Genomic DNA, 27,860 nt, shown 5'->3' with positions numbered 1-27,860 from the left:
GGAGAGGCTGTGGAGGAACGGGTACCCTCATCCATTGCTGGTGGGAATGCAATCTTGTGCAACCACTGTGGAAGTCAGTGTTTCGGTTTCTCAGAAAATTCGGGATCAACTTACCCCTGGACCCAGCAATACCACTCTTGGGAATATACCCAAGAGATGCCTTATCAAATGACAAAAGCATTTGTTCAACTATGTTCATAGCAGTATTATTTGTAATAGCCAGAACCTGGAAACAACCTAGATGCCCTTCAATGGAAGAATGGATGAAGAAAGTATGGAATATATACACGCTAGAGTACTATGCTGCGGTAAAAAACAATGACTTCTCGAATTTTGCATGCAAATGGATGGAAATAGAAAACACTATCCTGAGTGAGGTGTCCCAGACCCAAAAAGATGAATATGGGATGTACTCACTCATAATTGGTTTCTAGCCATAAATAAGGACCACGGAGTCTACAAGAGGTGAACCTAAAGAAGCTAAGTAAGAAGGTGAACCCAAGGAAAAACATATAGTTGTCCTCTTGGCTAAGGGAAGTAGACCAAATTTCTGGGGAGAAAATGGGATCTTGGGGATGGGGTGGGATGGGGGTAAAGGGAGATGGGGAGAGAAAAGGTAGAAGGGAAGGAGGGGGGACCTGGGAAACAGGAGAATTGGGATAAAGGAAAGGTGGATAGGGGAGCACAGAACCACAATTCTTGGTTAAGGGAGCCAGTTTAGGGTGGGCAAGAGACTTGACCCTAGAGGGGCTCCCTAGTGCCCAAGATGAGGTTCCCAGTTAGTTCCTTGGGCAGCTGAGGATTGGGAACCTGAAATGACCCTATCCTAGAGCAATACTGACGAATATCTTGCATATCATCATAGAATCTTCATCTGGTGATGGATAGAGATAGAGACAGAGACCCACACAGGAGCACTGGACTGAGCTCCCAAGGTCCCAAGGAGGAGCAGAAGGAGGGAGAACATGAGCAAAGAATTCGGGACCACGAGGCGTGCATCCACCCACTGAGACAGTGGAGCTGATCTACGGGGAGCTCACCAAGGCCAGCTGGACTGTGACCGAAAAAGCATGAGATAAAACTGGTCTCTCTGAACATGGCGAACAATGAGGGCTGATGAGACGCCAAGGACAATGGCAGGGGGTTTTGATCCTACTTAATGTGCTGGCTTTGTGGGAGCCTAGCCAGTTTGGATGTTCACCTTCCTAGATATGTACGGAGGGGTGAGGACCTAGGACTTACCACAGGGCAGGGAACCCGGACTGCTCTGTGGACTGGAGAGGGAGGGGGGGGAGAGGAGTGCGGGGAGGGGGAGAAGGGTGGGAGGAGGGGGAGAAGGGTGGGAGGAGGGGGAGGGAAATGGGAGGCTGGGAGGAGGTGGAAACTTGTTTTTTTTATGTTTTTTTTTCTTCTTTTCACAATAAAAAAAAATTAAAAACCCTGGATTTTACCAGACATTATTCTGATGTAGCAATAGAACCTTTCCAGGAACCTGTAAGAGAACTGGAACAGATTTTATGTCTTGGTGTAATGGCAACAGGCTAGTGCTTCCGGTTAGAAGGCAATTAAAGGAAATTGGGAACTATGAACCTCTGAAGATTGAAACCTGTTAAACCTGGACTCTGAAGCCTGTTAAAGAAGAGTACCTCGAGTTGTCAAATGCCTTTCGACAGATCTGGGAGGAATTAATGAGCAAAAATGAGACAGCTTTTTGCTAGCAGGGAATCCCAAATCTTCTCCTTGTCCTTAGAGAACATCAGTCTTAGAAGCAGTGCTTGCTATTAGCTGCTGTGTGTGAGAGGCCCAAAGATTTTCCTCTGAGGGAGAAGATTTACTGTAAGTGTCTTGCCAAGATGAGGGGATCGATTCCCTGGGTGAAGCATCCAGGAGACTGGAGTAGTAAAAGGTCTCTTTTGCTTCTGTGTGGGTGATGTCGCCACACCCCGAGCAAGTCTGGAGACAGCAGGTCTTCTGTCTTCTTGAAGAAGCCATAGGGTGCTGCAAAACTGGCATGTCTGTGTGTGAGAAGCTCTTGTTGTTCAAATGCCATGAACCAGATCTCTAAAGACACTTGAGAGCCAGGTATTTTAAACTGGGCATATAAGCTAAATGTTTAGAGCTGCTATAATTTGGAAGCACACATGTCCATAAAACTTATGTTTTGAGCCCTTGTTATTCATGCCACAGCTGTGGCTGACAAGGCTGAGTGTCTGGCTATGCTGTGGCTTAGGGGACAGGGCGCATCAGAGTCATGCCAGAACCCATCCGCTGGGCTTATGGGGTGGCATGAGAGTGCTGTCTGTGAACAAGCAGGAGGGGGGAAACGGAAGTTGGGGCAGGACAGAAAGGCACTGGAGAACCAGATCCCAAGTGCGAGGAGGCAGCCAAGTGGGAGGGTGCTAAATGGAAGTTAGGGCAGAACAAGAGATCTGTCCTTGACTAAGCACACGGAGAGAGATGGAAGTGGAGGCAGGATGAGAGAACTGTTTACAGACAAGGCCAAACACAGAGCCTGAGCATCCGAACAAGGACAAGAGAGTCTTCTGGGAATGAGCAGATTTCAAAGAAAGGTGGAAATAGGGGTGGGCCCAACTGCTTGGTTGCATGGTTGCAAATAAACAGAGAAAGAAAAGCAGAAGGGGGGGTAAGAATGAGGGTGCACTTAGAAAAACTTGCATTGTGGGCATAATTGCTTTAAGTTGGATAGTCTCAATTAAAAAATTTGTAAACGCCTGCTTAACAGCATTTTGAAATTGGCTAGGGATCACAAGAAACCCACTTTATATGCAGGACTGTGACTCCAGGCCATTGTAGTGCATCCACTGGAATGGCGTTGAGTCAGGAAACAGGGGTACATGAGAAATTGGCCAGGGACATCTTCCCAAATCGCATCTCAGCAAGAGGCTGAAATGTGTGTTTGAAATGTAAAATACTGTTGTGTGAAGGATTGGCCTGATCAATCAAAAGTTTTATTTTGGACCTCAGGCAGGGAAGAGGTATAATCTTGGGAGACCTAGTATAATTTGGGACCTAAGCCTTGTGAGTTTTACTAAGGACCTGATGTATTGATAATAAAACAGAGCTCCTTCAGTAAAACTAGGAATATACTTTGGAAACCTGGTAATGTCCTGGTGTCAAGGCCTTTGTGGAGGAGTTGCTTCAGATCTTGAGAAAACAGTTCTTCCCCCTATATGGAGCTATGGTTATCAGCTCAGGGCAACTATGCACTTAGTAAATATTTCAAAATACCCTGTGTACCTCTTGTGTAGAGTTGTTGGACTAGCCTCCTCCTAAACTTGTCTCATTGTGTGATAGTTTCTACTGACTTCATATAATTCATATAATTAATTCTTCCATTTCCTTCTTGGAAGTAGTATGCAAATATGATATTTTCTTTCTTTCCTTCTTCTTCTTCTTCTTCTTCTTCTTCTTCTACTTTATTTTTGTTTTTTCAAGATAACTTTTCTCTGGGACAGTCCTGACTATTCTGGAACTCACTCTGTAAACCAGCCTGGCCTTGAACTCACTGACAACCACATGGTTCTTCACCCTGAGTCTTGAGATTAAATGTGTGTGCCACCAATGCCAAGCAAGATGCCTTTTTTCTTAAGAAGGTTAATAGGTGTGGGATGTATCTTCTGCAATACCTCCCCACCATATCTTTTTACTTTTTACTTTTCCTGTCTTTCTCATCCATTGTGATCTTAACATTAAAACCCTGTCAGTGAATCTTGAATTTTGCATGCAAATGGATGGAAATACAAAACACTTTACTGAGTGAGGTAACCCAGACCCAAAAAGAGGAAAATGGTATGTACTCACTCATAAGTGGATTCTAGCCATGAATAAAGGACATTGAGCCTATAATTCATGATCCTAGAGAAGTTAAATAAGAAGGTGAACCCAAAGAAAAACATATAGTTATCCTTCTGGATATTGGAAGTGGACAAGATTTCTGGGCAGGGGTTGGAAGCATGGGGGTGGGGTGGGGATAAGGGGAGATGGGGAGAAAGAAGAGAGACGGGAAGGATGGGGAGAGCTTGAGGGAATGGGATGGTTGGGATGGAGGAGGGGTGGATGTGGGAGCAGGGAAGTAGATAGTTTAATTAAGGAAGCAATTTTAGGGTTGGCAAGAGACTTGACTCTAGAGGGGTTCCCATGTATCCAAGGACATGTGCCCAACTTGTTCCTAGGGCAGCAGAGAGGGTACCTGAATTGGCCTTGTCCTATAGCCACACTAATGAATATCTTGCATATTATCATAGAACCTACATCTGGCAATGGATGGAGATAGAGACAGAGACCCACATTGGAGCACTGGACTGAGCTCCCAAGGTCCAAATGAGGAGCAGAAGGAGGGAGAACATGAGCAAAGAAGTCAGGGCTGTGAGGGGTGCGTCCACCCACTGAGACAGTGGGACTGATCTAATGGGAGATCACCAAGGCCAGTTGGAATGGAACTGATGGAGCATGTGATCAAACTGGACTCTCTGAATGTGGCTGATGGTGGAGGCTGACTGAGAAGCCAAGGGCAATGGCACTGGGTTTTGATTCTACTACATGGATGGGCTTTGTGGGAGCCTAGTCTGTTTGGATGCACACCTTCCTGGAGTTTGAGTCTCTATCTCTTTTCTCTAGTGAACCATGTCTATGCCTAACAGCAGCCTTTGAAGTCTTCAAAAGAATGATGACTCCCCACAAAGAAAATTCCACCAGAACTATGATAACAGCACAAAGCTGAAAAACACTACCTAAAGACCTTATTTGGAATATAAACTGCTCAGGAAGATTTTGAGGTACCTAGCTGAGATGACCCAGCCTCTCAGGTTACTTTAGCCAGGGCTTGAGACAAGTCCTACACTGTCCCCTTACACAGAGACTGGACATTCAGTGATATAGCTACCTCTCCCAAAATGTGATGATTAACCCACATTTTTAAGGATCCCATGAAAATGCCATCACCCCCAGGCAGCAGGAAATAAATTTAAGAACAAAACAGTCACATTCCCAAGTAGATGAGTGATGTGGAATGTCCTTTTGTATATGTGTTGCTTTAATTAGTTGATGAATAATGCTCTTTTAGCCAATGGTCGAGCAGAGTAAAACCAGGCAGGAAATCTGAACAGAAATATATAGAGAGAGTAGGTCGGGTCAAGCGGACACCAGTCAGGTGCCAAGGAAAGAAGACATGTAGAAAATGAGGTATTGGGACTGGAGAAATGGCTCAGGGGTTAAGAGTACTAACTGTTCTTCCAGAGGTTCTGAATTCAATTCCAAGCAACCACATGGTGGCTCACAGCCATCTATAATGAGACCTGGCACCCCCTTTCTGGCCTGCGGGCACACATGGAAGGAATGCTGTACATATAATAAATAAATAAATCTTAAAAAAAAAAGAAAATGAGGTATTGCGATGTCTATATGACTATACATAGACTAATAGAAATGGGCTAATTTAAGATGTGAGAGTTAACAGAAATATACCTGAGTTCTTGACCAAACTGTGTTGAAATTAATATAGTCACTGTGATTATTCAGTCTTAGGTGTCCTGAAATTGAAAGTGCAGTGCTGTTTATAGTGGGGCAGGTGGTTTTTGGTGTCCAATGAATTATATATTATTAAAGTGGGAGGGAAATGGAACCCACAGCATTCAGTCTGAGGATTCATGAAGACAGGTCTGTCCCATTTGAATGTAAGAATTCTATAGAGGTAAAAGAGCTTTATAGTGATTGGCTCCTTTATGTCTCTCATCTTTCTCAATATCTGACTATGGCTTTTTATTTTTGGGAACAATTGGAATTTGTGCTACAGTGATATGTAAATTAAATTTTATTAAATTTATTAAATTTTGACTAAAATTTTATCAATCCATTAACTTCCAAAAAGTCAAAAAACTCTCTTGTTCTTGTTGCTTTTTGGAGTCTAACATCATTATTAACCCATCCTTTAAAAGCTTTTTTTTTTTTTTGGTTTTTCAAGACAGGGTTTCTCTGTGGCTTTGGAGCCTGTCCTGGAACTAGCTCTGTAGACCAGGCTGGTCTCGAACTCACAGAGATCGCCTGCCTCTGCCTCCCAAGTGCTGGGATTAAAGGCGTGCGCCACCATCGCCCAGCAAAAGTTTTTTTTTAAATCTACCAAGACAGCTTTCTTTATTAAAGGGGAAATTAAGACAACTGTTATTGCTGAATTATTTGGATATCTGATAGAAACGCGCCCTAAAATCTGATTGGAAAATCTTTGGTACCTCCTATGGTCAACTCTGGTTCTAATTTTATCTTCAGCTTTAGCAACTAAAGCATACACACATACCTCTAAAACTCACTTTAGTTGAGATGATACTAGAATAAGATACTTGCATTTAGCAAGTGATGTTGATTTCCATTCAGTATGTTTATTCAGTTGATTTATTTATTTATTTTGGTTTTTCGAGACAGGGTTTCTCTGTGGTTTTGGAGCCTGTCCTGGAACTAGCTCTTGTAGACCAGGCTGGTCTCGAATTCACAGAGATCCGCCTACCTCTGCCTCCCGAGTGCTGGAATTAAAGGTGTGCACCACCACCGCCCGGCCAATTGATTTATTTTTATTTTATGTGCATTCGTGTTACATGTGCATGTATGTCTGTGTGATGGTGTCATGTCCCCTAGAACTGGAGCTAAACACAGTTGTGAGGTTCCATGTGGGTGCTGACAATTGAACTTGGGTCCTCTAGAAGAACAGCCAGTATTCTTACCCACAGTGTCATCTCTCCAGCCCCATCAATCAACTACAATTCTAAATGTGGCTTTAGAAATGGGGACAGAAGTTACTTTCTCATTCCTAGGTGGTTGGAGCTTTAATGATGGTATTTCCCTTTTAAGCATCGATTTGCTTAATTTTGAATTTTAATAGACTTGAACAAATGGCTGCAAGATTAAATTAATTGGTAAATAGCTTTCCACCAACAAGTACCAATTACCTTGATCAAAACAATTAACCAAATCTTGTCAAGGATCTAATGGTTCTTACTGTTTAATAAAGTTTTCATCAGAAATAACACTCACGCTATGCTTCATGGTTTCCTGTATTCTTTAACGTATTGCAATACAAAAGGTCATTTTACGACTGAGTGGTGATTGAGTTAATCTAAAATTTAGTTGGTTTAATCATGAGAGCAAGGTCATTTCCCTGGTGAACAATGGAGTGGGATCAAGGGTACTTGATCCAAAATGAGAACTTTTGATTCAGAAACATTTTTTTTTTATAAATTGGAGATACTGATGTTCTAGAATTAATATGCCTTCCTCTGGATAAATTATTCCACAAAATTAAGTTTAATAAAAAATCTCTTTAAAAACTGGTTAATTTTTAAAAGAGGAGCCAGCCTGGAAAAAAATTTTGCATACCATATAAAATGTCATTTTTAAGTCTCTTTTGTGTTCAGGCCCAAGGTTATACTGTGAACAATAAAAAGGAACATGAGAACTTAGGCAGTGGTTGCACATGCCTTTACTCCCAGCACTTTGGAAGCAGAGGCAGGTGGATCTCTGTGACTTCAAGGCCAGCCTGGTCTATAAGAGCTAGTTCCAGGAGAAGATTTAAAGCTACAGAGAAATCCTGTCTTGAAAAACAAAACAAAACAAAAAACTAACAACAACAAAGAAAAAGGCACATCTAACCACTTAGGCAGATGGAGATTTACAGAGCAAAACTATCTTTTTGATCATGCATAATGATCAGAAATTCTAAAAGAACCAAGTCTAAGTTAGATTCTGGTGCTGTCAATCTTTAGTTCTTCTGGGTCATGAAGGGTGATGAAAAGATAAACTTATTATATCAGCCTTTTCCATCTCACTATTATTAATGACATGCTCATGAGGCTGAAGACTCAGCACTTAGAACACTGGATACTCATCCACAGGGCCTAACATTGATACTACGTATCCACAGCTGTCTGTAACTCCAGACAAAGAGCATTAGACACCATCTTTTGATCACCACTGGTACCTGGGTTGTGGGGCTATAAACCAAACTTGGGTACCAAGAGGTGTAGTACTTTGAGACAACTCTCCAGTTCCCACATATGTCATTATAATGCGGAAGGTGAAGGTGTCCCACTGTTCCTTCTGTCTCTTAGCACATAAATGCCCTCTAGACGGTTGTCAAATGATTCAACGGATTGAATGTGAATGGAATATCTATAATGCTTATGTTATTGTTATCACAGTTTTTCTTGTGTAAGTAAAGATAAGAAAAAGTTGGTTGAAATCAATCTGAGTCCAGCTAGATTTTATTAGCAAAAAGTTACGTAATTTTACATAGACTCTGTTAGAATTTCTGAGACAGGATACTTTCTCATAGCCATGGATGCCATGAATTTATTATGGGGAAGAAGCTGGCCACACTATGATCAGGCCCAACCACACTCTCATGTGCTTTATTTATAGCCATACACCTGTAAGTCCAGTTGAAATATGTGTTTTTAAAGGACGTATCATTGAATCAGAGAAAGAACAATAATAAAATAAAATTTAAAGTGGAGCATTACTGTTTTGATGAAGAGTAACGATTCTTGAAATTCTATACTTTAAATGGCCAAATCATTTCATATGTGTCATTCGCTTTGCATTGTTAATTACATCTGTTTAAAAAATATTGAAGTGTGACTGTGTGAATACATCTGTGCCATGATGTGTATGTAGCACTGACAGGAAAACCAGCAGGGGTCTATGACCTACTTCTGCTTTGTGAGTTCTAGTGATTAAACCTTTGGAGTTATTTGACTGCACATGACCTCAATGGCACTTCTTGTGAAGTGAATAAATATGAGAAAATTTGTAGAAGTATGGTGCATAACCCAGAGATAAAACCCAGTTCTGACTTAGCAGCAATGAACTTTACTAAATGAGGCAATTTTCTGGTGTATAATTTTGGTCCTAAGAAAGTGTTATAAATAAATGCATAGTCCTCAAAGTGAACAAATTTTCCTGTTGTAATATTTCTTCAAATTGAGTTTGAGCACCAATGTATTGGCTCAGGTGGAAAGGACTGTTGTGTGTAAGACTAGAAACTTATCCTCAATTTCTATAGAACATCAAGCTGTGGTATTAGATACACAGATGTTTGCTGATTCTCATACATTTGTACATCCATATCAGATAAATGAAAATCTTTGAATACACACATGAATTATTTAATGTTTCTTATAATCTCTTTTATTAGTCATTTTAACATTTACATTGTTAAATTCCCTTGAAAACCCAGCACAGTGGAAGTTCATCATCTACCCTTGGACTTGTACTCAAGAGTAAGACAAACGAGCATCATGAGTTCAAATGTATCCCTGAATCACTACTGACATCCAAGGTAAGACGAATAACAAATAACAAAATCTCAAGGGAATTTGTGAAAAGATGAAAATCAAAACCAGGAACACAAACCACCACCCTATGTGTAAAGCATCATCAAAAATGGCCTGATATTTCAATAACCAATGGGAAAATTATATGATGGAGGTTCCATTATATACGTTACAGTAGAAAAATACCTATCACTAGGTACAGACAGAATAGAAGATAAACAAAAGTTATCGAAGAAATACAAGATCTACAAAATAAACTTCACTAAATGGATTTGAATACAGCACACTTTAGTGACTCCCTCAAATATTTTAAAATAGAAACCACAATACAATAATATCCATCAGACTTGACTGAATATGGTATGTAATTTACTTCCTTAAATGCTATGATGAAAAATAATTATTCTTGAAGGTAAAGAAATCTGTGATGCTTAATGTTATTAACAAAATTTTTTCATGAATAGGAATGTCTTCTTTATGAGTTTGTTCCTTTTTTCTTTTTTTTTTTTTTTTTTTTTGCTTTTTCGAGACAGGGTTTCTCTGTGGTTTTGGAGCCTGTCCTGGAACTAGCTCTTGTAGACCAGGCTGGTCTCGAACTCACAGAGATCCGCCTGCCTCTGCCTCCCGAGTGCTGGGATTAAAGGCGTGCGCCACCACCACCCAGCATGAGTTTGTTCCTATTGCAGACTGAAAAGTGACCCAAGTAGAATTTAAAACATTTATAGCACTAGAGCCATGGTGAGGTGACTAAGAAATGTTCACTCCCATGACTAAAATCAATTTTTTTTTTATTTTTTTATTTTTTTTGGTTTTTCGAGACAGGGTTTCTCTGTGGTTTTGGAGCCTGTCCTGGAACTAGCTCTTGTAGACCAGGCTGGTCTCGAACTCACAGAGATCCACCTGCCTCTGCCTCCCAAGTGCTGGGATTAAAGGCGTGCGCCACCACCGCCCGGCTAAAATCAAATTTTTAACAGCTTCCTGTAAGTCTTGCTACAAGAAGTGTTAATTTTCTCAAGATACAGATTGCACATTCAAATAGACACACACACACACACACACACAACACCCCATAATTACAATTAAAACAACTTTTTAATCAGTTTTTCACTCATGAACATATTTCTCCTGTAAGCATTCATTATACTAAATGAGGAGTTGGGGCATTTTACTGCTCACTTACAGAGTTTTTCTTCATGAATTGGTTCATGAAAGAGAAAGCATGTTTAAGCTTGAAGTAAGAGAAATTAGTCCTTCTAAATGGTGGTATCATTTGGGAAGATTTAGGACATGCTGTCCTGCTGAAGGAAATATGCCACTAAGTGTAGGCTATGAGAATTTACATCCGTACACCAGTTCCAATTCCATTCTCTGCTTCATGTGGGAGATTAAGGTCGTGAGTTCTTAAGCTCCTGCTTCAGGTGCCCTGTCTTACAATTTTTGTCATGGAACTTTCATGGTGATTCTCTTATCTTCTAGGACCAAGGGCCAAATAAAATGCATTTATAATTTGAAATAAAGATGATATCACAACAAAAGGAGTGAGTACACATCCTTAAATATTTATACCTGAATTACTTATGTCTTGCAATTGAAGAGAAGTGTAAAATCTAATAGGGTTTCATTATGATTCAAATTCATAGTGCAAGAGGGAATGGTATCCTTACTGTCTGAAGTCAGGAAACACCTACAGTTGTGAAGAGAAGGGTGCCACACTAGTTGAGGCAATGATGTTCCTCTCTGAGAGAGAACCATCACAGCTGGGATCTGCTCCATTCTTCTAAGAGTTTCCCAGCAGAAATGTCTGTTACTGATCTGCTCCACTCCCCTAATAGAGTGTCCCATAAGAGGTGTCCATTGCTGCTGTGCTCCTCTGGGTTAAATGACTTTCCAAGTAGAAGTATCAATTATTTCTCAATTCAACTCCACTAGGGAGTTTCTGATCCATTCCAGTGCAAGGTCTTCACAGAAATCGCAATCAAGAGATTTATTTGGGAGGGAAGAGAGTGACTGCCTCTGCCACGGTGGACAGGGGCAGCTGCCAATTGAATGAGCATATGACACATACAGGGCTTCTTAAAACCAGATCTCTTCCAGGGAGATTTTGAAGGTGGAAACTGGTCAGATCTCAATCCCTGAGTTGAACAAGCTGAGACATGGGCTGGATTTTGTGCTCAGTTGAACAAGGGTAGAGTGTGTTTCTTTGGCTCTAGTTTGAGAGCCAAAGTGTTTTTCCTTCACTGGCTTTTAGCTCTGTCTTCAGGGTGAGGTTGTCTCTATAACTAGCTCTAGATTCAGGGACAAAGCGTTTTCCTTTGGATCTCATTTCAGTAATAGGGTGTGATTCTTTGACTGGCTCTTTCTCCTGCCCATAGGTCTTCATAAATGGACTTTCACTGCAGTATAATTTTTGTCATGCTTTTGAAGACTACTTTTATTAAATTTAGTTTCCTTCCTTGATGGTTTATTTAATGTATTTGTAAATTTTTGTGACAAAGAATTTACCGCATAGATTCTATCCATGGTTTTTCTCTTATATGTGTACATTTATGCACTTGAAGATGAATAAGACATGAAAGGTTTTATCACACTGACTTCATTCATACTGTTTTTAAGCCTTTGAAGATTACTGTGATCGTCAAAGGCTTTACCACACTGAATACAGCCATGGGGTTTCTCTGTTCTTTTATGCATTTGAAGATCGCTGTGCTGTGCAAACCTCATACCACACTGATTACATTCAAAGAAGTTCTATCTATGGTGAGATCTTTTTTGCACTTTAAGATTACCAGAAGTTGCAAATGCAACTTCATTACATTCATTCATTCATTAATGCAACTCATTACATTCATATGGTTTCTCTTCAGTCTGTGTTCTTTTATGCACTTGAAAAGAACTGTTCACTGCAAAGGCCTTACCACACTGATTACATTCATAGGGCTTCTCTCCAGTATGTGTTCTTTTATGATGTTGAAGACCACTGTACTGTGCAAAGTCCTTCCCACACTGATTACATTCATAGTGTTTCTCTCCAGTATGTGATTTTTTATGGTCTTGAAGATTATTGTGAGTTGCAAAGGCCTTACCACACTGATTACACTCATATGGTTTTTCTCCAGTGTGTGTTCTTTTATGGCATTGAAGAGCACAATACTGTGAAAAAGCCTTACCACACTGATTACATCCGTAGGGTTTCTCTCCAGTATGTACTCTTTTATGCTTTTGAAGATTGCTATGAGTTGTAAAGGCCTTACCACACTGATCACAATCATATGGTTTCTCTCCACTATGTGATCTTTTATGCGTTTGGAGATTACTAGAAGATGCAAAGGTCTTACCACACTGATTACACTCATATGGTTTTTCTCCAGTGTGTGTTCTTTTATGGTATTGAAGAGCACCATTCTGTGCAAAGGCCTTACCACACTGATTACATCCATAGGGTTTCTCTCCAGTATGTGTTCTTTTATGATCTTGAAGATGACTCTGAGCTGCAAAGGCCTTACCACACTGATTACACTCATATGGTTTTTCTCCAGTGTGTGTTCTTTTATGGCATTGAAGAGCACAATACCGTGAAAAGGCCTTACCACACTGATTACATCCGTAGGGTTTCTCTCCAGTATGTATTCTTTTATGGGTTTGAAGATTACTATGAACTGAAAAGGCCTTACCACAGTGATTACATTTATAGGGTTTCTCTCCAGTATGTACTCTTTTATGCTTTTGAAGATTACTATGAGTTGTAAAGGCCTTACCACACTGATCACAATCATATGGTTTCTCTCCACTATGTGTTCTTTTATGCGTTTGGAGATTACTAGAAGATGCAAAGGTCTTACCACACTGATTACACTCATATGGTTTTTCTCCAGTGTGTGTTCTTTTATGGTATTGAAGAGCACCATTCTGTGCAAAGGCCTTACCACACTGATTACATCCATAGGATTTCTCTCCAGTATGTGTTCTTTTATGAATTTGAAGATGACTCTGAGCTGCAAAGGCCTTACCACACTGATTACATTTGTAGGGCTTCTCTCCAGTATGTGTTCTTTCATTTCCTTTTAGGTGACTGTCATATGTCAACAGTTTACCACATTGAATATATATTGAAAGTTTCTCTCCAGTTTGAATTTTTTCAATCCTGCAAGAATAATTGGCACATTTAAAAGCTATACCACATTTAATACACTGTTGTATGAATTAATTCATTTGTATGAATTAATTTTATAATATTATCCAATTATAAAGAGGAATCAGATACTAAGTTTTTTTTAAAATATTTGTTTATTTATTATGTATACAATATTCTGTCTGTGTGTATGCCTGCAGGCCAGAAGAGGGCACCAGACCTCATTACAGATGGTTGTGAGCCACCATGTGGTTGCTGGGAATCGAACTCAGGACCTCTGGAAGAGCTGTCAGTGCTCTTAACCTCTGAGCCATCTCTCCAGCCCAGATACTAAGTTTTTATAGCTGTGTCTAAACTCATGTTTTGCTCTTTAATTACGCACTGTTTTGCCACTTAGAAGATACCTCCAATGGTCAATTCCTTTCTTTTATGGCTTACCTTTTAACCTTCACAGAAACTTTTTTCTATATGATGTTTGATACATGTGTGAAGAGAACTGGAGAGCTTTAACATACATGAATTCTCCTTTACTGTGAATCATATTGCATATGCTATGTGAACTAGGACACCCAGAATTATTTGCACAGTTCTAGAACTCATAGAGCATTTTTGCAGTCTGAGTTTATTCATGTATTAACAATGATGGTGGAAAACCAAGTATTTGTATACTTGACTCAAATTCTACAAATTTACTCAACTTGGGGACTACTGGTTATCCAATTGTTCTTAGAGAGTGGTATGCTATATCTGTCTATATCCATATGCTAATACACTTATATCAAGAATAACATATGGTATACATAGTAAAGAAGAATAACAAATAAAAGATTTCCACATTGAATTCTCAGCATTTTCTTGCTGTTCCTCACAGACTTGTGGTATAGATGTCAAGGTTTCTGCAGAACACCTGCCACTTGACTCAACTCTAACTGCTTCTCTCACTAAACTTAGCACAGTCACAAGAAGTGTACAAGGAATACAAGATTTACTATGGGCTATTGGTTTAGTACATAATTTTGCAGATATACTTATCATCTCTTCATATACCTTTTGTATTATGAGTAGCAAGAAAGAAATTTATTTGCAGATCTACAACAAAGCTCTCATGCTACTATGCCTCACAAGGTGATATCTTTCTAGCCATTGCTTTCTTGACTTCTTTCTTAAAAGAATGTCATTCAAATGCAACTCACATATATGAAATATGGATTTGTAAAAATTTGATAACCATTAGTGCACTTAAAACTGTGCTTATCTATTTTGCTTTTGACCAAAACTTTCAGGACACAAAAGTTTCATCAGAGGCACATTGTTATCAGCTTGCACATGAAAATTACCTTTCAGTTCTTCTAGAAAATGGAGAGTGTTCTGTAGTATTATGGTCTTCCCAAATGCATCCTAAAATATAATACCAGAAAATGTATGTTATATTATTGAAAATTGTGCAGTAGTTAAGGTGTTATCTTAAGGGACCCTTAGAACTATGACTGCTTTATTCAACTCATTCTTATTATTTTTAAATCAAATTACAGAAGACCATCATTAACCAAGAAAAAGTTGCCCCCCCCTTTTTTTTTCGAGACAGGGTTTCTCTGTGGCTTTGGAGCCTGTCCTGGAACTAGCTCTTGTAGACCAGGCTGGCCTTGAACTCACAGAGATCCACCTGCCTCTGCCTCCTGAGTGCTGGGATTAGAGGCGTGTGCCACCACTGCCCGGCTGCCCCCCTTATTTTGATTCATGAAGGAAATTTACTTTTACCTATAGTAGCAAGGTTCCTGTTGGTCTCCAGCATGACATCTTTGTAGAGATTCTTCTGGGACAGATCCAGCAAATCCCACTCTTCCTGAGTGAAGCTGATATGCACATCATCATAGGTCACTGCCGTCTAAAATATTTCATTCATGTGTATAATAGAAGCATGATGGTGACAATATTGTAAATGTATACTTCTTTGACAGTATAGTCATCAAATTCTGGCGTTCAACACTAATATTTCATGACACAGTCAGTCTTGAAGGAAACTGAATATGAGGGTCACCTCTGTCATTTCTGTACCCTTTGAATGGGATATCACCTTACAGCCGAACTGTCTATTAATAGAGACAGCCAAGGAAACAGATCAATGGGACATAGTAGACTGAGAAAATTGTATAAAGAAATACTAATTACAAAGTAGAAAAACCCAGTGGACAAACTAGGTGTATTGACTCATGCCTTTAAGCACAGCACTCAGAAAGCACAGGTGTGTATATTTGTCTCTGAGTTGAATGCCAGCCAAAATATAAAATCAGTCCATGACAGGTGGAAGTACACATTAAGCCCCAGTCTCCATAGCAAAAATCAGTGAAACAAACAAAGCAGATCGAAAAAAATTCAGAGCTGTTTACTGAAGTTCCTACAGAGAATTATGCATTCACTCCAGTTCTGTGTTCATCTTCCAGACAGCTGAAGTGTCCTATTTTATACTACAATCCCAAAAACATTTTATAAAAAGGTACTTTATGTTTAAAATAATTACAAATGGACAGAAAAAAAACATTAGCAATATAAATGTTGGTCCAATTAACACAGGTCTGGAAATATGGCTGAGTACTACTGAGGCCTTCCTGGTCTTGAAAAGAGGTGGGCACAAATGCCAGTACTTACATGGGGATCACAACTATTTATTATTCTAAGTTCAGGATTTCTGAGAAGCTTTGATCACTCTGATGACCAAGTACCCATATGGTATATATCCATGCAGACCCATAAAATAGGCAAATTGAGTGAAAAATTAAAAGCAAGCTAATCAAGCAGAAAGAAGTTCATGCACCTGCAATTCAATGACTCAGATTGCAGCCGGGCGGTGGTGGCGCATGCCTTTAATCCCAGCACTTGGGAGGCAGAGGCAGGTGGATCTCTGTGAGTTCGAGACCAGCCTGGTCTACAAGAGCTAGTTCCAGGACAGGCTCCAAAGCCACAGAGAAACCCTGTCTTGAAAAACCAAAAAAAAAAAAAAAAAGACTCAGATTGCTCAGGTAGTATTAATGTCATGAATAAATGGCCTCCTGGGAATCAGAATGAATCCCTCTGTCAAATTTAAAATTCAAGATATGTGTGAAGCTGCATATGCTTGATATGTTAAAAGCCTACATTCAGGGTCATCATCCAACAACATAAAAACAAAGCCATGAATGAAGCCCCCCTCACTTTACTTTGAGGAATTTGGAGCCACACATCAAAGGTTACTCAGACAAGCAAACAAAACAATTAAAACTAAAGGCTACAAAACGCCTTTGCCCTGAACAGCAACTGTTTCTTCTATATTTTCTGTGATTTACAGATCAAGCCTATAACGATGATAAAAGCATTTCAGTGTAAGTGGGAAGTTGGCTGAATAATTCCAACCACAACACAGTAGACATAAAAGTCAGAAAATTAGTTAACGATATTGAGACTCATCACATACAATGAGGAATTTCATCTTGAAAGCCTTTTTTACTGAAGGTTCATAGGAAATTGAAAGGCCACCAAGGAGAGAAACATGATCTTTTCTGGGAGGTTGTTCAGTCAGTGAACTGCACAGACTGGACAAAGAGAGCGACCCAGGAGAGCAGACCAAAAGAGCAGGCCAAGAGGGAGGGCAAAGATAGTCTTTAGGGGTGTTGCTCTCTCAAACACAGAGTAGGCCAAAAACAGGTCTCAAAAACAAAAACAGCTACTTTAAGGATTGGGCCAAGAGGCGAAGACACTGCTGGTACCAACTGAAGGATGAGATGGGTAGGTGCCAATGCAAGATTTCATCCAACAACATAGAAAGCAACATGGTAACACCAGAACCCAGTGGTCATACAACAAGAAGATTCGATCATCCTAACCCAGAAGAAGTAAAAGAAAATGATTTTCAATGTAACTTTGTGAGTATGATGAGGAAATTAAAATTCCCTTAAAGAAATTGATGAAAACAGAAACTAAAACTTGGATGACATCAATAAATCTATCAAAGAAACCCAAGAAACCAAGAAAAAAAAACCAATAAACCAGGTGAAGCGAACAACTTAAGACTTGAAGACTGGGGTGGGCAGTGGTGGTGCACATGCCTTTAATCCCAGCACTTGGGAGGTATAGGTACGTGGATCTCTGTGAGTTCAAGTACAGCCTGGTCTTCAAGAGCTAGTTCTAGGACAGGCTTCAGTACTACAGAGAAACCCTGTCTTAAAAAATCAAAAAAAAAAAAAGACTTGAAGACTGAAAGAGAGGCAATAAAGAAAACACAAATGAAGGGAATTCTGTATATGGAAAATCTGGTTAAACAAATGGGAAGTATAGCAGGAAGTGTAACCAACATAATACAAGAGATAGAAGAGAGAATCTCAGGTGCTGAACATACTATATAGGAAATAGATTTATTGGTCAAGGAAAACAATAACTCCAACAAATTCCTTACACAAAATATCCTGGATATCTGGGACACCATGAAAAAAATCCAAACCTAAGAATAATAGGGATAGAAGAAAGAGAGGAACACCAACTCAAAGGCACAGAAAATATATTCAACAAAAAAAAATATCATAGAAGAAAACTTTTCCAACCCAAAGAAGGATATAGTTATGAAGGTACAAGAATGAAAGTACCATCAATGGAGAAAACAAGGTATTCCATGACAAAACCAGATTTAAACAATACTTGTCCACACAAATCCAGTCATGCAGAAAGTACTAGAGGGGAAACTCCAACCCAAGGAAGCTAACTGTAAACACAGAAAACAAATAACCTGACATCTGCAAACACCAAAGAAGAGAAACACACAAACACTACTACTGAAACAAAACAGGAACCAGCAATCACTGATCATTTATATCTCTTACTATCAACAGACTCAATTCGCCTATAAAAAGGCACAAGCTTAGAGAATGAATCCAAAAGCAGGATCCATCCTTTTGCTTTATAAAAGAAACAAACCTAAACCTCAAAGACAAACACTGCCTAAGAGTAAAGTGTTGGGAAAAGGTTTTCAAATCACATGGACCTAAGCAACACACTAAGATAGGTATCCTAGACATGCACGGTTCAGGGTTTAGTAGTATATTTCATGTTTCATACAGATAATCCATATTCAAAATGACAAGACATTTTCTCTTTGAACTATTTGGTATTCCCTGTTAACTTACACTGCAAACCTAAAAATGTGGGAAGCATGACTGGAGAGGCCTAATTTTTATAAACAAATAATAGTTATAAAAATGCAAAGCTAGCTGGGCGTTGGTGGTGCACGCCTTTAATCCCAGCACTCGGGAGGCAGAGGCAGGTGGGTCTCTGTGAGTTCAAGGCCAGCCTAGTCTACAAAGGGAGTTCCAGGACAGGCTCCAAAGCTACAGAGAAACCCTGTGTCGAAAAACCAAAAAAATAAAAATGCAAAGCTGCTGCTACATGCAGCCTTGTTGAATCAGTATATCATTCCTGTGGCAATTTCTGTCTCATTATATTGTGAATAAAATTGTTCTATAGAAATTAAATGATTTAAAACTCATATGAAATGTTTAATGCTTTCAGCCTGCTTTATGGTTGGTTTTGTTATTTGATGTGCTTATTTGGAAACTTAATTCACATTCAAGCAGTCTATAGATAACTACAGCCCAGTTAAGTATTTTGTAATTTCAGGCTGCTATGCCATGCTTGGGATGTGGTTTGAAAGAAAGAAAAAAAATACATGTAACATATTTCACATTTCTGAACCTTCATCTTCTAAGTAAATCATTGGAATATTTGGTGAGGAGGGAATGAACCTGTTTCTTGTACTCACATGCCAAGGACACACTTGTGATTAAAGTAGGTTGATATTGTGGTGTAAAGGATGGTTGTCACCAACTCATTTCTTTATGATCTCTAATGAAAAATACATTTTGTATACAGTTAATTCTGTAAACAGATGCAGGTTCATAATATCTATTATGGTCTTGTAATCTAGTATATTTTAGATATTTTACTTTTTCCCTCTTGGGAAATACATTTAGTATAGTGTAGAAAAATACTTCATGACATTTTCATATAGGGTTAGATAACTTTTCATACATAAACAGAAATTTGCTGTAGAAAATTCTTTAAATGAAACATTTAATCTAGGATGTCAATTTAATCTGTTCCTTGAATCTATTTTTATGTGGCTCTTGAGAATATATCCCAAAAAATCCATTGTACTAAAAATAATTTGAGTACTGACAAACTTCTTGGAGTACGTACATATAAAATCACAAAACTTGTATTCATTCTCTTCTGTGATATGTTGTTCTATAGTCCAGAATGGCTTTTGCACCATTTTTTAAACCAGTTTTCCCCTTTGATGTTGGTACCAGAGTTGCTATAAATGACTACTGCTTTAGGGGTTAAATATTTTGGGTTTTTTTGTTTTGTTTAGTTTTGTTTTTTGTTTTTCGAGACAGGGTTTCTCTGTGGTTTTGGAGCCTGTCCTGGAACCAGCTTTAGTAGACCAGGCTGGTCTCGAACTCACAGACAGACACCTGCCTCTGCCTCCCGAGTGCTGGGATTAAAGGTGTGTGCCACCACCCCCCAGCGGGGTTAAATATTTTGTTAGTGGAGATAGAACCAATACACTAAATTATGATAAAACTTTCTGACTGGATAATAGGTAAATATAGTTGGGCTAAATTCAAAATTATTCTATTACCAAAACCATATCATTTGTTTTACTGGAAAAAAAAGGAAAATGGCTTGTTTTTACTACTGGGTCATGTTTTGTGTAGTAAAGAAAAAATTCTTTGGTCAATATTGTTATCTTTGTATTTCAATGTTAAGGTTTCCTCATGCGTATTATAGTAAATCAATGATTTTCAAAAAAAGAAGTGGACAATTTTCTGAATAGGTATCACATACCAAAATTAAATCAAGACCAGGTGAATAATTTAAATCAACATATAACCTGCAAGGAAAGAGAAGCCATTCAACCAAAAAAAGCCCAGGGCCAGAGAGTGTCAGTGTAGAATTCCATCAGAACTAAGACCTAATAACAATACTCCTCAAGGGGGTCCACATAATAGAAACAGTGGGAACATTGCCAAACACCTTTTATGATGATACAGTTACCCCAATACCAAAATCATGCAAAGATTCAACCAAGAATGAGAATTACAGACCCATCTCACTGATGAACATAGATGCAAAAATACTCAATAAAATACTAACAAATAAAACCCAAGAACACAGCAAAAAATCATCTACCATGATGAAGTCAGCTTCATCTCAGAGATGCAAAAATTGTTCAACATACAAAAATCCATTAAGAATCCTGCCCTCAGCCAGGCAATGGTGGCACAAGCTGGGCGATGGTGGCGAACGCCTTTAATCCCAGCATTCGGGAGGCAGAGGCAGGCGGATCTCTGTGAGTTCGAGACCAGCCTGGTCTACAGAGCTAGTTCCAGGACAGGCTCCAAAGCCACAGAGAAACCCTGTCTCGAAAAACCAAAGGAAAAAAAAAAAGAAAGAAAGATGCCCTCTTTATGTTCCTTTCCTGACATCCTTTAATACTGAACAAAAATATGACAATATAAGCCACGTTACCGCTTTTCTCCCACTAGTACTCTCGATTGCTAAGATTTCCCAGAATCCCTCACTGGCTAGGGCCACCCAGCTGGGACTCACAATATTAGCAGATCCTCTACTGGAGGATCAGGGATCAAATTACTCAGACAGCATAGTTCTTCCATATCCACCCTTTCAGCCCAGCAGACAGGGCCCAGGTTTACAAAGTTTGTATTTAGTACACATTATTCCACTCCCCTAGAGCACATCCTCTTCCTCATCCAAAGCACAGGGTCCTTTGTGTGCACATTCCATTGCACACTCACATTACAGTGCATCCATCCCATTGCCTCAGAAGTGGGAAGTCCTGCAGACAAACACCAGTCACATTCATAAAGTAACTCCTGTTACTGTGTAACTGTGGTTACTTTGTAACTGTTGTTAAAGAAAAACACACCATGAATTAGAAAACAATCCGGGCATATTTGGGTTTGGAGGCAACAAGGAGAATGTAAATATAATGTGGATTTCATCTCAAAAATTATTTTGAAAACTTGAAATAGATGTTATGGCCATGTGCTCCAGAGATTAGGGATTTGTATTAAAGCATGTTAAAGATTTCTCATGTATTTTCTCTAAAGATGAACATCTTAATGAAGAAATGTAACAGTCCTGTTAAGCAGGGCCACACTACTCTACATTTCTTCTTCATTGACAAGTCAAGGCCAAACCTGTAAGAAGTTGCAGAACTGTTTTCTCAGCACTGGGCAACAGAGGCAAGATTAGGTGTTCAAAATGATTCTTAATTATATAGCATGAGGCAAGCCTAAACATTAGGAGACAATGTTCTACACAGAAATCAAAATCAACATCACCTGAGAGAAATAAAATGCCACTATTAATAACTTTGAGACATTGGAGAACAAAAACAGAAATAAGAGCAGATACACGAAAATATCTGAAAATGACACCAATAAGTGACTTTCAAATGATAAACATACTGCACTCTTGAGATTAAATAAAACTTTCTATGTTGACTTTGAAACAGAGTAGGCCTTTCTATAAGAGAGGGGATGTCATTAATAAGAGATAGATTAATGGTTTCCATATACATATGTTGGCTACTGAGATCAGTAACCTGACACATAGAGTTAGTCAATGGTCTGTTTCTCAAATCTCTAAGCAGACATAACTGTGTCAAGCAAGATCAACCATATATATTTTTTTTTTTTGGATTTTTTTCGAGACAGGTTTTCTCCATAGCTTTTTGGTTCCTGTCCTGGAACTAGCTCTTGTAGACCAGGCTGGCCTCGAACTCACAGAGATCCGCCTGCCTCTGCCTCCACAGTGCTGGGATTAAAGGTGTGCGCCAACACCGCCTGGCAAGATCAACCATATTTACAAAGAATTATTGCCTAATTGCCTATCCTTAGCTAGCTCTTGTGGACCAGGCTGGCCTTGAACTCACAGCCAGCCTTTGCCTCCCGAGTGCCGGGATTAAAGGCCTGTGCCACCTCTGCCCAGCCAGGAACTTTTTCATAATGGTGGCTCTAATAGTTGATTGCCTCCACTCTTGCCCCTGCAGTATACACAATAAACTATTCCTCCTGCTGTGGTCTGAAGACAGAAGGAATGCTCAATATACAAATCCTTTCCCTGCAACTGCAATGCATAGTCAACTACATGACTGAAATGCATAATTTTATTTCATTTGTTATTATTATTTTCATTATTATTATTTTCTTTTTGGTTTTTAGAGACAGGGTTTCTCTGTGGCTTTGGAGCCTGTACTGGAACTAGCCCTGTAGACCAGGCTGGTCTCGAACTCACAGAGATCCACCTGCCTCTGCCTCCCAAGTGCTGGGATTAAAGGCATGCACCACCACCGCCCGGCCATCAAATGCATAATTTTAAAACTGTGAGGTGGTACAGTATTTTTTTTTAGGAAGTTTGAAAGTCTAATGTACAGGACAGCAAGGCCATTGCCCTGGACAGCAGAAGACCAAGGCCACCTGAGTCAACATAAGAGCACTTGTCTCAGAAACTATTTTCCTAACAGGATGGAAATGCAGCTGTTCTAGAACTAATATGCCTTTCCGTTGAGAAATCACTTCACACACCTAAGAGATTAATAAAGAAAAACCTCTTTAAAGATGGTAGACATCAATCTGGCTAGAGCTCAAAGAGGAGCCAGCTAGACAGATTCCACATTTGCTGTTGTCCTTAAGCCTCCTTTAGGTTTAGGCTCTAGGTTACACTTTGAACAATTGAAATAGAAACAGGCACCTTGCCAGGCTAGACATTTAGGCAGATAGCAGAGTTACAGAGCAAAGGTATTCCCAGGGTAATTTCTTCATTACACTGGTAACAGGAATCCGCAGGTCATGCTTCAGTGACAGGGTCCTGAGGTGAAGGTCACAGGGGATGAGAAAAATAGGAAAACTAAAATGTAAAAAAGATAAAAATTGCTGGGCAGTGGTGGCGCACGCCTTTAATCCCAGCACTAGGGGGGCAGAGGCAGGCAGATCTCTGCAAGTTTGAGGCCAGCCTGGTCTACAAGAGCTAGTTCCAGTAAAGGAACCAAAAAGCTGTGGAGAAACCCTGTCTCAAAAATCAAAAAAAAAAAAAAAAAGCCGGGCGGTGGCAGCACACGCCTTTAATCCCAGCATTCCGGAGGCAGAGGCAGGCGGATCTCTGTGAGTTCGAGACCAGCCTGGTCTACAAGAGCTAGTTCCAGGACATGTTCCAAAACCACAGAGAAACCCTGTCTTGAAAAACAAAACAAAACAAAACAAAAAAACAAAACAAAACAAAAAAAAAAGATAAAAAGCTAGGGTGAGAAGGTCTTACAGATTCCTAGTAAGCATCTTGCTGGCCATTGGTAGCACACACCCTTGCTGAGTCAGGTGATCTCTGTGAGTTCAAGGACAGCCTGATCTATCCAGTGAGTTCCAGAATCGTCAAGACACTCATACAGAGAAACTTTTTCTCAAAAAAAAAATTTAAAAAAAGGAAAAGAGGAGCTAGAGAGATGGCTCAGTGGTTAAGAACATTGTCTCATCTTCCAAAGGTCCTGAGTTCAATTCCCAGCAACCACATGATGGCTCACACCATCTGTAATGAGGTCTGGTGCCCTCTTCTGGTCTGTAGGCATACATGCAGGCATAATAAATAAATAAATAAATAAATAAATAAATAAATAAATAAATAAGAGTACAGTTTAGGCCAGGCAGTGGTGGCGCACACCTTTAATCCCAGCACTCGGGAGGCAGAGGCAGGCGAATCTCTGTGAGTTCGTGGCCAGCCTGGTCTACAAGAGCTAGTTCCAGGACAGGCACCAAAGCTACAGAGAAACCCTGTCTCGAAAAACCAAAAAAGGAGAATAGCATCTTGTATACTTCCAGGGGAGAAATGGAGAGAAATGGGAGAATTATAAGAAGTCAGTACAAACTATCACATGAATTTAGGAGGAGGCTACTCAAACAATTCTATACAAGGGGAAAACAGGGTATCTCAAGAACTTTACTAAGAGCAGAGTGGCCATGGGACTGATAACTATAGTCCCATATTTTGGGAAGAATTGGATTCTTAGAATATGAAGCAACCCTTCCAGAAAGGCCTTGGCACCAGACCATTAGCAGCTCCCCAAAGCATATTCCTGGTTTTAGAGGAGCTCTGTTTTATTATCAATACATCAGGTACTTAGAGAAACTCACAAGGCTTAGGCCCTAGGCAGTTACTAGATCTCCCACGATTGTTCCTTCTTCCTGAAGAGGGCATAAAAGAAAAGCATTGATTGGGCTGGAGAGATGGCTCAGTGGTTAAGAGCATTGCCTGCTCTTCCAAAGGTCCTGAGTTCAATTCCCAGCAACCACATGGTGGCTCACAACCATCTGTAATGAGGTCTGGTGCCCTCTTCTGGCCTGCAGACATACACGCAGACAGAATATGTATACATAATAAATAAATTTTAATAGAAAAAGAAAAGCATTGATTGATCGGGTAACTCCTCCACACAACACTGTTTTGCATTTCAATTAAATATCACCTGGTGTCCTATTGTCCATCTGGAAGAACTGTGATTTTCTCAAAAGGAAAACTGGAACTTTAAACCACATCAGGCCTTAAAGTAGGTTAGAAACCTGGAAAGCCTCCTTTAAAAACTTGTTTTTTTTTTTTTTTTTGGTATGGGGATGTGCCTGGTGTCTGGTTTTAAATCAGTGGTGGCTTCTTTGTTTGTAATGGTTTGGAGCCAAATATCTGGACAATCCAGTTGAGCAATGTGTACCCTAGCAACCTAAACTCTAAGAGCCCTGTTTAAAACACATTTATCTTCTGGGTGATTTAAGAGGCAGCCCTCCCTCAGCTAATTCTACTTTGTGAGACTGAACTATTTCCAAGGCAGTGGAAAATCATTTATATCAGCAATTCTCCTCTTCTACATTGCGGCTTAGAAGTGCAGTGCTACCCAACAGGTGAGATGCCTTGATACCGTCCACATAGTTAAACACAAATGGAGATTGTGTGCAAAGCTTACATGCAAAGTGCTCAATTTCAAGAAGATACTGGAGAATCTAGGCCTCTCTGAGTATGGCATATTAAAGTTGACAAGAAAAATGTTTGTACACACAGCACCCTGCTCCCAATTCTCTAAGCAGATTAAGGCCACTGCACAAATTTATTTAGAGGTCTGTCCCTAGGTCTAGGAATTAACAGGGCCACGTGGGACTTCACAGCACAGGGAATCTGGCGGCAGGTTCCCACACGGATCCCGGGAGGATGCACCATGCTGTCTCCCACACCTCACCCTCGGCTCCTCCCCATCTGGAGACAGCATTGCCCCGCTCACCATGTTGGGGTTTCTCAGCTCGCCAAAGCTCTCAGTTCATCAACTTCCTGCAGAGGCAACTTCACCACAGCAGAGGAAACAACTGAAAACAGCGCCTCCGCAAAGCCAAATCTGAAGGAGGCTGCCCGGAAGAGCCCTGCACTCCTTATGACTGGCAGGTCACCTGGAGGGCCTGATTGGCTCGTGCAGTCTGAGTGACAAGCACACTGTCCACAGGGCTGTAGTGTGCTTAAATACTCAGCAGAGTGGTTCCCGACCATTTCTCCCACCCCATTCAAAGATCTTTTCTAGGTAGGCCAAGGTGAGCATTTCAATAGCACTTGCCCTTGGCAACAAAAGCAGACACGGTCAAGAACTTGTACTCCACAGGAACTTCCGCTTTTTCTTCCAGGACGCGACGTGGCTAGCTGGCTTGTGCAGTGCACTGTGCTTATCTAGGTGGGTGCAGTGATTTCCTGTCCCAGAGGGAAAAAGATGTCCAGAATATTAACAGCTAAAGAGAATTTTCAGGTAACAACAACAAAAAAAAATGATTGTCATGGTGTTAAAAGTGTGCACTGCCACCAAGCAGTTAAAGGTGGTCCTATCATCTCAAATTATAGATTAATGGAGTTTTTTTCCCATTTAAAACCCTTTAAGTGCATATCAACCAACCCCAAGGAAAAGAAGTAAGGGTGTCGTGTCAAGGAGATACTTCCTGTCCCATCTTTATTGCAGAACTGCCGACCGACAAGAGACAAGACACAGCGACAACCTCGGCTTTGAACAGACGACTGGGGAGAGCAAGTGTGGTATCCGCACACAATGGGACGTTAGCTGGACACAAAAGTGAACAAGAATGAAGTCTTTATCACGTGTGGAAGCATGGAGGTTTATTAACTGGGTCAGGACAGGAAGACAAATGTTCACACTTATACATGGAAGTTTAAAAACAGCGAATCACGAAGTAGAAATCTAAGAGCTGTAGAGGGGATTTCCAACTGTTCTCAGCACAGGAGGCTGGAGCGATGGCTCAGCAGGGAGAAGGCTGCTCTTCCAGAGGACCTGAGTTCGGATCTTAGTGCCACATCAGGCGGCTTACACCCACCTAGAACTCTGATCTGGGAGATACAGCGCTCTTTTCTGACCTCTGTAGGCACAAGCACTCGCACACACACAGACACACACACACACACACACACGTAGTGTTTAAAAATGAAATAAACTCAGTGTTCCCAACATAGCCAAGTGATAAACGTTGGAGGTGATGTATATGACAGTCACCATGATCTGATCATTACATATTATATACATGTACTGGAATGTCATACTGTATCCTATAAACAATCATTGTGTATTTTTTAATTATTAAAGCAGATATAGTTCAAATTATATATTTAAAAAAAATAAAACCCTTTAAGTAAAATCTCTCTCAGGTATAATCAATTTTTAGGTAATCCCAGAGGTATTATGACTACCCCAAATCAACATCTCAACAGTCAAGAGAGAAGAAATAAGAAATACTTGCCTGCAGGAGGCACAAAGTGCATGGGAATTATTTTCAAAACAGTGTTTCTCCTCAACAAAGGAAGCATGGGGATTTTATTAGGGAGTCTGAACATGCTCATGTATCTTCTACTTTTTTAAGCATGCTCAGTTAACAAATCCACTTCTGAAACAGTATCACAAGGTAAAAACAGAGATATTTAGGGGCATTCTTACCTCAAAGTCATGTAGGAACATAAGTTATCATTGGTGCTTTTAATCTTAGCCATTCTGACTATTGTAAGATGCTATCTCAGAGTCACTTTGATTTACATTGTCATGATTACTAAGAATGTTGAACATTTCCTTAAGTGACCTTTAGACATTTGAGATTCTGTTGAAATTTCTCTATTGAGATCTGTATCCCATTTTTATTTGGAATATTTGGAATTTGATGTCTAATATCTTGAGTAGTTTATGTATTTTGGAGATCAGTCCTTTGTCTGATCTGGGGTTGTGAAGATTTTTATCCATTCAGTGGGATGCCTTTTTATCTCATTGACTG

The 27,860-nt window shown here is 39.9% G+C and overlaps 1 protein-coding gene across 1 annotated transcript; it reads right to left on the bottom strand.

The window, feature by feature from the left end:
* Window positions 1–12,185: 12,185 nt before the first annotated feature.
* On the bottom strand, window positions 12,186–25,834 carry LOC121434577 (zinc finger protein 431-like; the record flags this gene model as incomplete). The annotated part of the gene is made up of 2 exons (XM_041633513.1): window positions 25,785–25,834; window positions 12,186–13,479 (listed from the first exon to the last, which is right to left on the bottom strand). Coding segments are annotated over exons 1-2 (1,344 nt in total), but the record flags the coding sequence as incomplete, so codon positions are not given.
* Window positions 25,835–27,860: the final 2,026 nt, after the last annotated feature.

Source organism: Microtus oregoni, unplaced genomic scaffold (assembly GCF_018167655.1).
Source record: "Microtus oregoni isolate MIOR12 unplaced genomic scaffold, Mior012 000044F_000, whole genome shotgun sequence".
Lineage (NCBI taxonomy): Eukaryota > Metazoa > Chordata > Mammalia > Rodentia > Cricetidae > Microtus > Microtus oregoni.
The sequence above is the reverse complement of the archived record's forward strand: the minus strand, read 5'-3'. Positions and strand labels throughout refer to the sequence as shown.